This window comes from Hyla sarda, chromosome 1 (assembly GCF_029499605.1).
Source record: "Hyla sarda isolate aHylSar1 chromosome 1, aHylSar1.hap1, whole genome shotgun sequence".
Taxonomy (NCBI): Eukaryota; Metazoa; Chordata; class Amphibia; order Anura; family Hylidae; genus Hyla; species Hyla sarda.
In genome coordinates this window covers 18,007,623-18,022,108 of record NC_079189.1, presented here as the reverse complement: position 1 = coordinate 18,022,108, position 14,486 = coordinate 18,007,623, and the positions used below count along the sequence as shown (strand labels likewise).

General features: G+C 40.8%; 1 protein-coding gene across 2 annotated transcripts in view; it reads left to right on the top strand.

Moving 5' to 3' along the window:
• Window positions 1-14,486, top strand: part of ZNF638 (zinc finger protein 638) — a 255,257-nt gene that overhangs the window by 197,521 nt on the left and 43,250 nt on the right. For both annotated transcript variants that reach the window (XM_056552811.1, XM_056552820.1), the window contains exons 2-3: window positions 6,647-8,468; window positions 10,960-11,021. In XM_056552811.1, the coding sequence (XP_056408786.1) occupies window positions 6,647-8,468; window positions 10,960-11,021 (1,884 nt within the window). The remainder of the gene's footprint in view (window positions 1-6,646; window positions 8,469-10,959; window positions 11,022-14,486) is intronic.

Here is a 14,486-nt window from a genome sequence, read left to right as displayed (position 1 = left end):
TCTGGCCTGCGCTGTGGTCCGAGAGAAACAGCGTTGGAGTTCACAGATCAGCCACAGGAAGATCCGCCGGCCGGAAACTCTAGCTAGGGCATCTGCACGTTTGCTCCCCTGCTCCCAGCAAGGCAGCGTGTGCCTCAGCATTCCGGGTGGGGGGGGGGGGGGGTAGGTAGGTGGGTGTCATATTCCTGGGGTGGAGGGACGCCTTTCTCTTTCGGGCAGCAGTATTCTGATGCCAACATTCGGGGAGCGCGGCTGGAAGCGGGGGTGCTCGTGCAGCTGTTAACAGAACACAATAGCAATGACAATGAATGACAAATGTGTAGACTAACCTGATCAAAAATCTTTACAAAAATTTTTTTTTAAACATTTAATAGGACAAGCCCTCCCATCTTTGTCGCACGTTGTCTGCTCCATGACGCAGATATGGTACACTACAAAAGTCACAAAGAAACTGACAAAAGACTGTTGGGAAAGGATTAGTAAAAGAGCCCCATTATCTTCATTCTGTAGATCCATACGATTACAATAATACCCAATTTATATAGGTTTTCATTTACTACTAAAAAAAAAACAACTTAACTACTGCTTTAAAAATATAATGTTAAAAAAATTCCCCCATAATTCTGCACGCAGTACCTCATATTGAGAATGTGCAAACAAAATTCTAGAAATGTATACAAGTTTATTTTAAAGGGAAACCCAAAAACGTGAGAATTCAAGCTTTTGGGGGCCTCCCATTTTTCTTGATAATCTTGGATCAGAGTCAACTATGGTAAATCAATCTGAAATAAAGACACAGCCCTGTCTATAAGGTCTCACTTCTGACGATGTATATCAGAGCAAAAACAGTCATGAGAGGGAAAACTGCCTGTAGAGCTCAGTCAGGATTGTGTCCAGGCATAGAGCTAAAGAAGGGACAAAAGCATATCTACTGCAACAAAAGATCCCAAGAGCTCAGGGACCTCCATAATTCTAATATGGAAGAAGTTTGGAACAACTTGGACTTTCCCCAGAACTTGCTGCCCTATCAAATTAAGAAATCAAGGGAGAAAGGCCTTGGTAAGAGAGGTGACCATGAACCCAATGATCATGGTTACATTAGTAAAATGTGACAAACTATCCAAATTTGGTATTGCTGTAATCATGCAAACCTAGAGTATCAAAATATGTTAAATGGCTTTGAAAGGAAACATACAAAATGTGTAATTTTTTTTAATTTTATTTCAATTTCACCTAAAAAAAAAAAAAAAAAAAGCCAGGCCATACACTACTTATACAGATAAGTAGAAGCGTAAAGAACACACGTAGGATACAGTCAGACGCAATACCGTTTATACTGGCTACGCACTTCATATAGCTGTACACATGGGAGCTATCTCTGCTGGGGAGATGGTAGACCTCTATAGGGCCATACCAATCAGCTGTTTGAAGGGTCTTAGACGCTTCCTTGTGAAAATGAAAAATTTAGGGTAACACCAGCATTTTTGTGAAAGAACTGTATTTATTTTTTTCCATTTTCCGATCCAAATTTAACAAAAATTTGTCAAACACACGTGGAGTGTTCAGGCTCACTATACCCATTGTTACGTTCCGTGTTCGGTGTAGTTTCCAAAATGGGGTCACACTTGTGTATTCATCTTTTTGCGTTTGTCAGAACTGCTGTAAAATCGGCCACCCCTGTGCAAATCACCAATTTAGGCCTCAAATTTACATAGTGCGCTCTCACTCCTGAGCCTTGTGAGCCCGCAGAACACTTTACGTCCACATATGGGGTATTTCTGTACTTCGTAAGTGATCTCCAAACTGTGGCCCTCCCAGATGTTGCAAAACTACAAATCCCAGCATGCCAAACAGGTGGGGTGGCACCTCACTCCTATCCCTGCAGGGGGATCAGGGCTGTCTTGGACAGCCCCAATCATGCTTATTTTCTGATTTTTATTTTTTTTCCCCAGTGGGCTTCAAGCCTAAAATAAATATACATACACACACACAGTCATGGCCGTAAATGTTGGCACCCCTGAAATTTTTCTAGAAAAAGTGTTTCTCACAGAAAAGGATTACAGTAACATGTTTTGCTATACACATTTATCTGTGTGTTTTGGAAATAAACACAAAAAAAAGTTGGCACTCTTTTAAAATTGTGGAAAAATAAGTGTTTCTAGCATGTGATGCTCCTTTAAACTCACCTGGGGCAAGTAACAGGTGTGGTCAATATAAAAATCACACCTGAAAGCAGAAAAGTTCACTTAGTCTTTGCATAGTGTGGCGCACACAGACACACAAAGTATGGACAACAGAAGAAGAGAATTGTTTGAGAACCAAAATTGTGGAAAAATATCAACAATCTCAAGGTTACAAGTCCATCCCCAGAGAATAGAATTGCCTTTGTACACAGTGTGCAACATTATCAAGAAGTTTGCAACCCATGGCACTGTAGCTAATCTCCGGACGTGGGCGTGGACAGAAGAGAAAAATTGATAAAAGGTGTCAACGCAGGATTGTCCGGATGGTGGATAAGCAGCCCCAAACATGTTCCAAAGATATTCAAGCTGTCCTGCAGGCTCAGGGAGCATCAGTTCCGGTGCAAACTTTCCATCGACATTTAAATGAAATGAAACGCTATGGCAGGAGACCCAGGAGGACCCCACTGCTGACACAGAGACATAAAAAAGCAAGACTACATTTTGCCAAAATCAACTTGAGTAACCAAAACCCTTCTGATAAAACGTCTTGTGGACACATGCGACCAAAATAGAGCTTTTTGGTTAAGCACATCATTCTACTGTTTACCGAAAACGGAATGAGGCCTACAAAGAAAAGAACACAGTACCTACAGTGACATATGGTGGAGGTTCAATTATGTTTTGGGGTTGTTTTGCTGCCTCTGGAACTGGGTGCCTTGAATGTGTACAAGACGTCATGAAATCTGAGGATTACCAACGGATTTTTGATCACACTGTACAGCCCAGTGTCAGAAAGCTGGGTTTGCATCCAAGATCTTGGGTCTTCCAGCAGGACAATGACCTCAAACATCTGTCAATAAACACTCAGAAATGGATGGCAACAAAGTGCTGGCGAGTTCTGAAGTGGCAGCAATGAGTCCAGATCTAAATCCCATTGAACACCTGTGGAGAGATCTTAAAATTGCTGTTGGGAAAAGGCGCCTTCCAATAAGAGACATGGAGCAGTTTGCAAAGGAAGAGTGGTCCAACATTCCGGCTGAGAGGTGTAAGAAGCCTATTAATGGTTATAGGAAGTGACTGATTTGAGTTATTTTTTCCAAAGGGTGTGCAACCAAATATTAAGTTTAGGGTGCCAATAATTTTGTCCAGCCCATTTTTGGAGTTTGGTGACATTATGTCCAACTTACTTTCTCCTTTTTTTAAAGGGAATAAACATGTGTATAGCAAATGTGTTACTACAATCCTTTTCTGTGAGAAATACTTCATTTTGTTGAAAAATTTCAGGGGTGCCAACATTTACAGCCATGACAGTATGTGAAAAGTTAAAAATTTAAATATTTTTTCTTTAAAAAAAAAATGTTTTTCAAACCGTATATGGATTAAAATTTGTACACGTTTTGATAGTTTGTCAGGAATGTAAGGAACGGGGACTCCAGTCTCCCGCTAGTGCATGCTACTGCATTCTGCTGTTAGTGGCACACGTGTTATCTGTTGCTTCATTCTTATGGGTGACTCGTGTTCCTGTCCTTGAGATCTTGCTGAAGTCAGTGCCTTTGGCTTATTTATTATTTTTTTTTTTATTAAAATGTATGGGCACCTTACCTGCAATTAGGTTGGTTGCAAGGGCGCATGTTATAGGTCGGCTCTCGGGATTGTCTTTATGCGTTGATATTAGTTAATATTATCTAGAGGCTTCATATCGTATAATACAAGGGCAGCTTTGAACTTAAACTACAGTCAGATACCGCAACTTTTTTTTTCCGAAGGTTATTATGGGGGCAGCCATCTTGTCTGAGCTGTTTTAAACTGCATTTAGAAAGCTGCTTTACAGCAAGCCCCATGGACATAGGCAACACTAGGCAGGAGCGGTCTCATTTGACATGAATGGGAAAGGTATCAAGTGTGCCTAGATATCCGCTGCTGAATTTTCTCCACCTGGTGTGTTAATACTTATTTTCTGGTGATCAATGTATAATTTGTATATAATATTACTATGATGCCTATCATTTTTGGTGTAGAAGAACGTTCTGCTTGTTTGTATCAGATATCGGCTCTGTTTGAGAAAAGGCTAAGGGTGCGTTCACACTGAGTAATTCAAGAGGAATTTACTCAAGTAATTCCTCTTGAATTCTTCACTCCAATTTAATGCACATCCCCTTTGCCTGTTGACTATAATGTTTTTTCTGCTGGCCTGTTCACACTGCGGAAATTCTGCTAGCAGAATTCCGATGCTGAATTCCTTTCCGCTTGAAGAAAGAACATGTTCATTCTTTGAGCAGAATCAAGTCAAGTCAATGGTAAAAAAAAAAAATTCTGCCTAACAACATAGTTTTCGAGCGAAATTCAGAAAAGTAGATTAAATAGCCTCCTCCTTCATTCCTCTTCATTTTCGCATGGAAATTCCACTCGAATTACGCTTGATGGATAAAATGATAGAAGGCAACAATTTCCTGACCGAAATTATTCCTTGTGAATTCCTCTTGAATTCCTTAGTGTGAATGCACCCTTAGAAGGGACTGTTCACACACAGGATCTATTACTGTTTTATTTTTTTTATTTTTTTTTAATGCTGCGATTAATGACTTATTCCCCTTTTAAGATTTTTGCAATAATGCAGACATGATTGTAGCCTGAACTAATTTATGTCCTGAAACTAAGATCTTATAAAACTGTTTTGTTACTGTTTTACACATTGTAGCTATACATCATGTTCTGTTGATTGTATATTTTTGACATGGATTGTGCAGGTTAAAACTTTGAGATCATTTCAGATTTCATGTTTTATTGTTCAGTAAAACTCGTTAAATATGGCTGCAGTGGTGCAGGACACATGGCGTAGTAGCAGATGTTTTTGAGTTGTTTGGCAAACATGTATAGGACTCAGATGGTAGAAAATTTTCAAGAAGGCCCAAATAAAATATCGTTCAAAATTTAGCTTTTTAGTTCTTTAGACTCTTCCAACTCTAGTAGTGTCTGATGGTTTTGTTAAGTTTTTTGGGGGCTAAGGCTACTTTCACACTGCCGTTGCACCCCGTCAAGAACGGCCGTCAAATTATCTCTTCCTTGACAGCCGTCACACTACCATGTAACAACGGTAGTGTCAAAGTAGCCTAATACTCCATTGGTAAAACTATTACCTCTGCCTGTAAATTGCAGGGTGTATACACTTGACGGTCCATTGGGGCTGAGAAGTTGCCTGCAGCAATTACTGTGTGGGTTATAAGACTATAAAAATGTGTATTACCGTGATGTGTGAAACATTACATAGCTTGCAGCCCACTATTGCTTGGTTGACTGAGAGATATTTATAAGGCAGTGTTATGTAGCGATCATACCTTTTTGGAGTTTATGTGACATGTCCATACACTGAAAAATGCATATTGCAAAAAAACAGTATTAATTTTCTTTGAAAGTTCAGCTCATGTGGATCTCTTTGTCCTCAAAGTGGAATTTAAGTGTCACCATTGCAGATATTTCCCTTATTGGCCTCGACTAGGCTCCACCTCTGTGCAGACAATCACATTCAGGACTAGAATGAGTATTTTGTGTACTTTTAGCATTGTTTGCTTTTGTTGGCCATCACGTGTTTAAACTGGGGACATAGTAACGTACAGTGAGAATAACACTTTTTAAGAAAAGTTGGGCTACTGGGCTATGCTGTTAAGCTAACCTGTGAAAGAACACTTCCATTGGTGTAGTCTTGAATTTAATAGCAGTAGGAAATATTCCTGCTTTTGAAGTAAACTTGATTTGCTACATTTCTTTTGTTAGTAAATTTAATATTTTTGTATGTCCTGGATATTGTTCTTCAAGATGGGTTCAGTGTTTACTGACTGGTTAGAAAGGAGTTCTATTAATAAATAAATTCTATATTGGAAGTTAGGAAAATAACAGTGTGGGATTCTTACTAAAATCATAATTGAAGAGAACACATCAGCTCCAAAGCCTGTTTATGTGAGCTGGCCAGCCATGACTGATCATTTTTAAAAATAGCCTTTATAGAGTAAAAGCAGTTTGATCAGTTGTGATGTTGTTGCTTATGGACAACATGGACTCTTGTAAATGGAGCATTTATCTGTATCTGCCCATTGCCTCCAGCAATCCTTTAGAGGAGATGTCTGCCACATGAGAATAGAAGGCTTGGGTGCAACTTCCCATATTCTGGTTCTTAAGTATGGAGATAAGCTATATATATATTTTTTATTTTTTTGCAACAGAATGCAGTGTAAAAGTTTAAATATTTTCACAAATCTTCTTTTTCGCTGGCCTAATACACAATCTAATTATAACCATCATTCTTGGAAAAAAAAATTTAAACCCCAATACTTCCTCAGAAGTTTTATTTACTGCGAGCCAGCTGTGTGTATGGACTGTTATTTCTTAAAGTATTTCCATCTCTGGTTTTACCCACTGTGTGAAGATTGAAAAGATGAAAAATCTAATATCTGTGTTTTAAATTTCAGCTTTGTGTTGTTCTTGGAAAATTGCGCTCCAGTTGCGAATACTTTGAACTTTGGAGTTTCTAGTCCAATCCTCTTGAGCCTTCCTCATTTGCAGCTTGCCCAGATAAAGACTCAGTTGGCTCTTCATCAATTGACTTCTGTCACTTCGAACAGTACTTCTCCACTTTATGCTTTGTTAAATCAGGCTTTGTTGAAATTAAGTACTGCTCACGCCATGTTTAATCGTGGAGGATTCCCCGGGCAGCAGCCTATGGGCCATGTTCCTATGACTCAACCCGCTATGAGCCATCATGGAATGAATATGCCGGCTATGAACTTGTCGGGGATGAATCTGTCTGGTATGGGTTTGGCTACCATGAATCAACCAGGTATGGGTTTGGCTACCATGAACCAACCAAATATGGGTTTGGCTACAATGAACCAACCAAATATGGGTTTGGGTGCCATGAATCAACCAAATATGAATCTCTCTGGTATGAACCATCCTGGCATTAACCACCAACTTATGGGCCCTCCTGTAATGACACATCAAAACACTGGCATTTCTGGAATAAATCAGCCGAATATGAATCTTAATCGAATGAACCACCCAAGCATGAACCAAGCAGGTGGGATGGGTTTCCACCAAGAAAGGAATAATCAAGCATTTGGTATGAGGGGAATGGACAATTCAGGATCCTTTGGAACTTCAGACTCAATGGGAATGAAGGCAGTGCCGATCAGACCACTTATGCATACACCTGATAGACCTATGGGTTCAAAAGTTTTACCACAACGATTTGCAAGCCCAAGTGTCCCTGTGCGTCAAGGACAACCAAGAATGTCATCTCAGCCTCAAGAAATTCCTTCAATTGTGAATCGTGTTGTGACACATGCCTCCGATCGCCTGAAGCAGAATACCCCTTTACAGGATCCTGCAAATCTCATGAAAGGAAAACGGTGGGAGAACGTCAATGTCTTCGGGAATTCCGGACGAGAAATGGGAGCGCAGTCCATCCCAGGTGGTCCTTCTCTCGATCAAGTTTCAACCCCTCAGAATCGCTACACAAATGAAAGCGCTTCAAGCATTTTAGAAAGCTTTGGCTTATCAAATGAAGACTTAGAAGAACTCAGCCGCTATCCCGACGATCAGCTGACACCATCTAACATGCCAGGTATCCTAAGAGACATCAGATTACGCAAAATGAATCGAACTGCATCTGTTCCTGATCAGGCTGCTGGAAGAAGACCTGGAAGTGAAGCGGTACAAAGTAAAGTTATAGATTATGGACATTCAAGCAAGTACAAGTTTAATGACCCAGCCACCCCTGCACGACCAAGAACTGAGCAGAAACCTCCGCCTGTGTCCAAAGAGCCTGCAGTGTCTGCTAATACGAAGCCGAAGGCAAGTCCTCAAAAAGGAATAGGAATGGATAACAAAATTCCCACAATATCTGGAACAGGTAAACATGGGTGGTCAGCTGCAAAGAAAGACAGATCCAACAATAAAACTCCAGGAGGAGACAATAAAGCACCTGTTGACATTTCAGTGACTGTCCCTAATGTTGAGAGCCCTGTGATCCTTGATGTAGCAGCTCCTGTTCAAACTGAACTGAAGCCCGTGACTCAAGATGTGAATGTCATCGGCCAAGTCTCCTACCAGCAGCCAGCTGAGCAGCCGGAAGCTGCGAAGGGCAACTGGGTGCCAGTCATGTCCCAAGAAGAAGCTCAGAAAATGAAGAAGCTGCCGACTCCTTCAATGATGAACGATTACTATGCTGCTTCTCCTCGGATATTTCCTCATATCTGTTCTCTGTGTAACGTAGAATGTAGACACCTGAAGGTGAGTGTTCTTTGTTTGTGTGTTATATAACATCCAGTGTATGCATGCTAAGCAGTTACTGCTCATGATCAATGTCTTATCAATCGTATAGAGCTGAATTGGAGCAGAATGTGTGCCCACCAATATTAGGACCGCACAAAGCACGCTTTGTGCGTGACACTCTACTGCCCACCTGTCCCATACACGCCAATACATAGTCCTATCTAAAACGTTTGGGCGAGGGAAAGGTTAATTTTCTGACCCAGTGGGGCACATTTCACAAATTTTTGTGTCACATAATTGGTTTCCAAAGTCCAGATAAATAGAATTATGTATGATATACTGCCTAATTGTGGAGGATGCAAATGCACTTGTTGATGTAGGATTTAGATTTAATATTGGGTAAAGTAGATGGGGGAGGTTAAATGAAGACCACTGGAGAAGTGCTGAAGCCAACAGAGCCAAGAAGGAAGAGATGATGTAAAGAACTTTGGCCGATGATGGAAGCTCAATCTACACCTGTTTATGTTGTGGCCGGATGAGATGCATCGGTGTTTGTTTAAAGCCGCTCACTTCAAATTCTCAGTACTGCTGTTCTATTTTATGTGACTGTTCAAGTATCGTGCTTAGATTCAGAGAAGGGGGGGGGGGGGGGTTCTGTTGCTAAAGAGGTAAGTTTGGAGAATACCATTGCCAACCTTGGTGTAACTCCTGATGTGGGTAGAGCGTCTTAAATCTTCCAGTCTATATAAGTTACTGTTCTGTTGTAGACCTGTTAACCATTGATGAGTGAAATGTGTATGGTTTACAGAAATGTTAATTTTGTTCCACAATTTTTTTTAAAGTATTTATAAAAGGTCTTGTATGTATACATAAAATATAAAAAATTACGCAGTTATACTCAAAAGTTTGCATGCCCTGGCAGAAACTGAAACTTTTCGCATTGTTTTAGAAAATATGACAACCTCTTTTATTTAAGGACAGTGATCATATTTAGCCATTTATTATCATAGTTGTTTTTTGTCTCCTTTTTTTAAAATCGTAAATCACACATGGCCCTGATCAAAAGTTAACATAATCTTAAATGTTTGGCCTTGTTACAGACACGCAAGGTGACATACGAAGGTTAAAATGGCAATTTTTACATTGCAATTAATGGCTGTGTATGAAGTCAGGGAGTTTGTTAGCATTCACGTGAATGCACTAAGCAGGCGAAAGACCTGCATAGCAAGGGAATAGAACTTTATAAAGATAGAAAAGGCTATGAAAAGATATCCAAAGCCTTCAAAATGCCGGTCAGTCCGGTTCAATCCCTTAAGTGGAAAATTTGTGGATCTCTTGCCAAGGTCAGGTAGACTAAGAACAATTTTACCACAAGTACCAGAAGAATTGTTCGGGTTACGAAGAAAAGCCCACAGGTAACCTCAGGAAAAATACAGGCTGCTCTGGAAAAAGACCACATGGTTGCTTGAACAAAAATGAGCTGCATGATCGTTGCCAGAAAGAAGCCTTTACTGCACCAATGCTGCAAAAAAAGCCTGGTTACAATATGCCTGACAACTCCTTAACACGCCTCACAACTTTTGGTGTACGGTAATTTGTCACAACCATAAGCAAATCTTTTTAGATGAGTCAGCAGGGCCTATAGTGAAAATAATCCCATGCCTACTGAAAAGCATGGTGTGGCTCACTTTAGGTTTTTTTCTTTTGTGAAGTTGAGGGGGGGGGGGGGGGGGTCACGAACTTTAAAAAAAAAAAAAAAAAGAGAAACATGGGGAATCTTCTAAAAATCGACGGCAAGATGAATGCAGCATGTAATCTGAAAATACTAGAAGTCAATTTGCGTTCTTCTGCACGAAAGTTGCGCATGGGACGCTCTTGGACCTTCCAGCACTACAGTGACCCTAAGTACAAAGCCAAGCTGACCCTCCAGTGCTTACATCAGACAAAGGTGAAGGTTCTAACGTTGCCATCAGTCTCCCGACCTTAATACCATTGAGCCACGCTGGGGTTCTGTTATGAACTGCACCTAAATATGAATCTCATTAGAAATTATTTTTAGCTTCTAACTCATGTTTTCTTCAAGGGTATGCAAACTTTTGAGCACAACTGTATGTGTGTGTGTGTAGAACATTCTAATTGGATATACCCAATCCTAGAGTCAGTGACACCTATTTCAAGTTTGAATTGGCATCCGTTATTTTTTCTTCAAGCCCTTTCATTGATAATTAATGGGAAAAACCAAAACTGCTGCATCCCACAGAGCTGAGCACTACTGTAAACACTGCTACAAGGGCAACTCTGTACGTCGCCACCTCCTCCCCCTCCCAGCCTTTTCTCTGTTTATGAAAGGTCAAGGCTTCTGTAATGTTAATGATAAACTCATTGTGGAGAAGGGATTTATTTTTACAAATGACTGTTCAAGGGCAAGTTTTAATTTTAAGACCATCCTTAATATTGTGTGCAAGCTATTAGGTCCATCATAACTGTTTTATTTTCCATTATTGTTTAGGACTGGATTAAACACCAGAATAACGCATCCCACATTGAAAGTTGCCGGAACCTACAGCAACAGTAAGAAAGCTTTTTGTGCATTGCTGCAAAAAACTAAAAACAAAAAGTCTCCTAAACTTTGCAGATTGAGATTAGAGTGTTAAATGTTATTTCATGAAGCACAACCCCTGGCGCTTTTGTTTTCTTTATATACTAAATACATTCTGGCTTCATGAAACATACCTTATACACCAGGGGTACTCAACTATTTTTAGTGAGGGTCCGCTTATCCAGGTCTGCCATCCAGTGAAGGTCCAAGCTGAACGCTAAGGCCTGCTTCACAAATGGTGGCCTCAGTGCCATGAAGGAAAGAGCAAACAAGCAACTCGTGTGGAGGATGTATGACATGAATATTGCCACACACTGTACCCCTGGTATATTACTGCCACACACTGTATATTACTGCCACATACTATGCTTCTGGTAGATTACTGCCACACAATATTCCCCTGCAATATTACTGCCACACTCTATTCCCCCAAATATATTTTCGACAAACACTGTGCCCTGTACCAAATAATTGTACCTCTGTGCCCCAAATAATTAGTGCCACTGTGCCCCAAATTTATGCCACTGTGCCCCCAGAATTAATGATGCCACTGTGACACTCCAGCTGTTGCAAACTACAACTCCCATAGTGCACAGACAGAAGGTCATGATGGGAGCTGTAGTTCTAAAACAACTGGAGAGTCACAGATGGGGAAACACAAATTTGCACCTTAGAACTTGGCTCCTGTCCCAGGTCCCGTGCTGCTCTGGCCTCTTCTAGTCAGGCCTGGCCAGAGCAGATGATTCAGGCAGTGCTTATCACGCTGCCTGCATCATAGGTGAAGCGCCGGGCAGGGAACAGTGTTCCCTTGTTCTGGGCCACGACTATTCATTTGTATCGGTGTCTTAAAGACACCTATACAAATGATTGAGAGGAGATCCGGACGGAGGTCTGGATGACTGGCGGCCGCAGTCTGGGTCTGGACCGTGGTCCGCCAGTTAAGTACCCCTGTTATACACCATAAAGGTAAACCAGTTTTTTTGGCAGATGAGTTTCCAGATCATGTGGATACAAATTGGATTCATTAATTGTATAAAGAAACTCCCTGGTATTACCTAGTATTTCCATGTAATCTGCATTTCTAGAACACATCTATAAATGCACTTTACCCTGCTGGGAAAATGATACATGCTTTATTGAGCTGTGGACTTGTCTAAATGATAGAAAGCAATGCCCTAACAAAGAGTTTAGTTGTATCACAAAGGATTATATGACTCCAAAATCCAACACAGAGTGCAGCAGAAGATGTTTGTTGTTCCCAGTCTGCAGTGTGTTTAATACATTGCAAGTACTGTATAAAGAAAATCAAAGGATTATAAAAGAAAACATATAGCTTGACCAAGGAAGACTTCTTGTCTGGTTTAAAATCAAAAGATGCCTGAAAATGTACAGAAAACCATGACAAATGCAGTAAATGAAAGTTAATGTCCAAGAGAGAATTGAGTAAAATCAGGGATGTGGAATTTCTATCGCCCAACGCCCCGGAATAGCAGTTTTGGGCGCCGGGCAGGTGAATTTGTCCGGCCCTTAGCCCGGCTTCGGGCAAGCAGGGCCGGACCTGACAAGTGCGGCGGATCTGCAGTCTGTATGGAGCGGGCTGCCGACTCCTGCCCGCTCCATACTCTGCAGCCTGTGTCCTCGGAAGCAGAGCAGGGGAGATGAGAAGCCGTGTACATTTGTCTTCTCTCCCCTGCTCTGCAGACGTGCGGGGGGAGATGAGGGGGCGTGGCTTCTTTCTCCCCGTGCAGACCTGCGTCCTCTGCCTTCGCTCCCCGCACGTCTGCACGGGGAGACTGTATGCGGCGCTCTGCAGTATGTATGGAGCGGGCTCGGGATTCCTGCCCGCTCCATACTCTGCAGCCCCCGGCTGTTCTCAGTAGCCGGGGGCCGCCGCTAATAGCCAGCATGTGGCGATCGCCGCGGCTGGCTATTAACCCTTTAGATCGCCGCTGTCAAAGCTGACAGCGGCGTCTAAAGGGACATGTGAATGCTCCCTGGTGGGCTAGTGGGGTGGATCGCCCCCCTGCAGCTTGATTGCAGGGGGGCGATCCACTATAGAGGTAGCCGGAGGACTTACCTCTGCTTTCTCCTGTCCCGGCTCTGTCATTGATAGATCCTGGCTGGACCAGGCTCTATCAATGGATCACAGAGCACACAGATCAATAGAGTTCAATAGAACTCTATTCATCTGTCTGAGGAATCTAATGATTCCTCATAAGTCTAATAAAGTGTAAAAAAAAAAAATATATATATATATATATATATATATATATATATATATATATATATATATATATATATATAAATAAATAAAAGTTTTAATAAAAGTTTGAAAGACACATATTAACCCAGTGGTCTTCAAACTGTGCCCCTCCAGATGTTACAAAACTACAATTCCCAGCATGCCAGGACAGCCGTTGGCTGTCCGGGCATGCTGGGAGTTGTAGTTTTGCAACATCTGGAGGGCCACAGTTTGAAGACTGCTGCATTAACCCCTTCCATGTTAAAAGTTCAAATCACCCCCTTTTCCTATATAAAAACATGCAAACATAATAAAAATAAACATATTTGGTATCGCTTCGTGCGTAATTGTACAACCTATGAAAATATAACATTATGTATCCCGTATGGTAAATGTAAAAAAAATACCAAACCACAGATTTGAAATTTTTATAATATCCCAGAAAAAAAGTTAAAAAGCGATTAAAAAGTCAGATCAATACCAAAATGGTACCGATACAAAAAACAGATTATGGCGCAAAAAATGAGCCCTCATACAGCCTGGTATGCGGAAAAAAAAATAAAGCTACAGGGGTTAAAAAATGGCAATTAAAAAAAATTTGAAAAAGTCCAGAATTAGTAAAACATAATGTAAACGATACAAATCTGGTATCGCTGTAATCAGGCACCTAAAGTATAAAACTAACATGTTATCTCAACCACAAGGTAAATGGCGCAGAAAAGAAAAACCACCAAATCTGCTAAATTATCTTTTACTATTTCAATTTCACTTCCCTTAATATATATTTATAAATTTTTTTTGGTTCAGAGAATATGTTATTGAAAAATTAAAAGGTATCATTATAGTAGGTAGTTATGGCTATTATAGGGCGAGGAGGAAAAAACGAGTGCGTAAAAGCGAAAATTGGCCGGACAAGTGGATCGTCATGAGGGACAAGTAGATTTTGCTCCATTTTAGTCCCGTGGACAAGTAGTTTTTTATAAAATTTCCACACCCCTGAAAATGTGATATGAGATTTATATATAATATAGAAAGAAAAATTAAAACCAGCACTTACTACTAAACATAACAGGAGAAAACCATGCTAAAGAGAACATGAAAGGATTAGAGGAATTAACAGTCCCCAATCTACATTGGCCAAGAAGATGATGCAGAAATAATCTGTCTGGGGTTATTCTAATGAAATATACCTAAA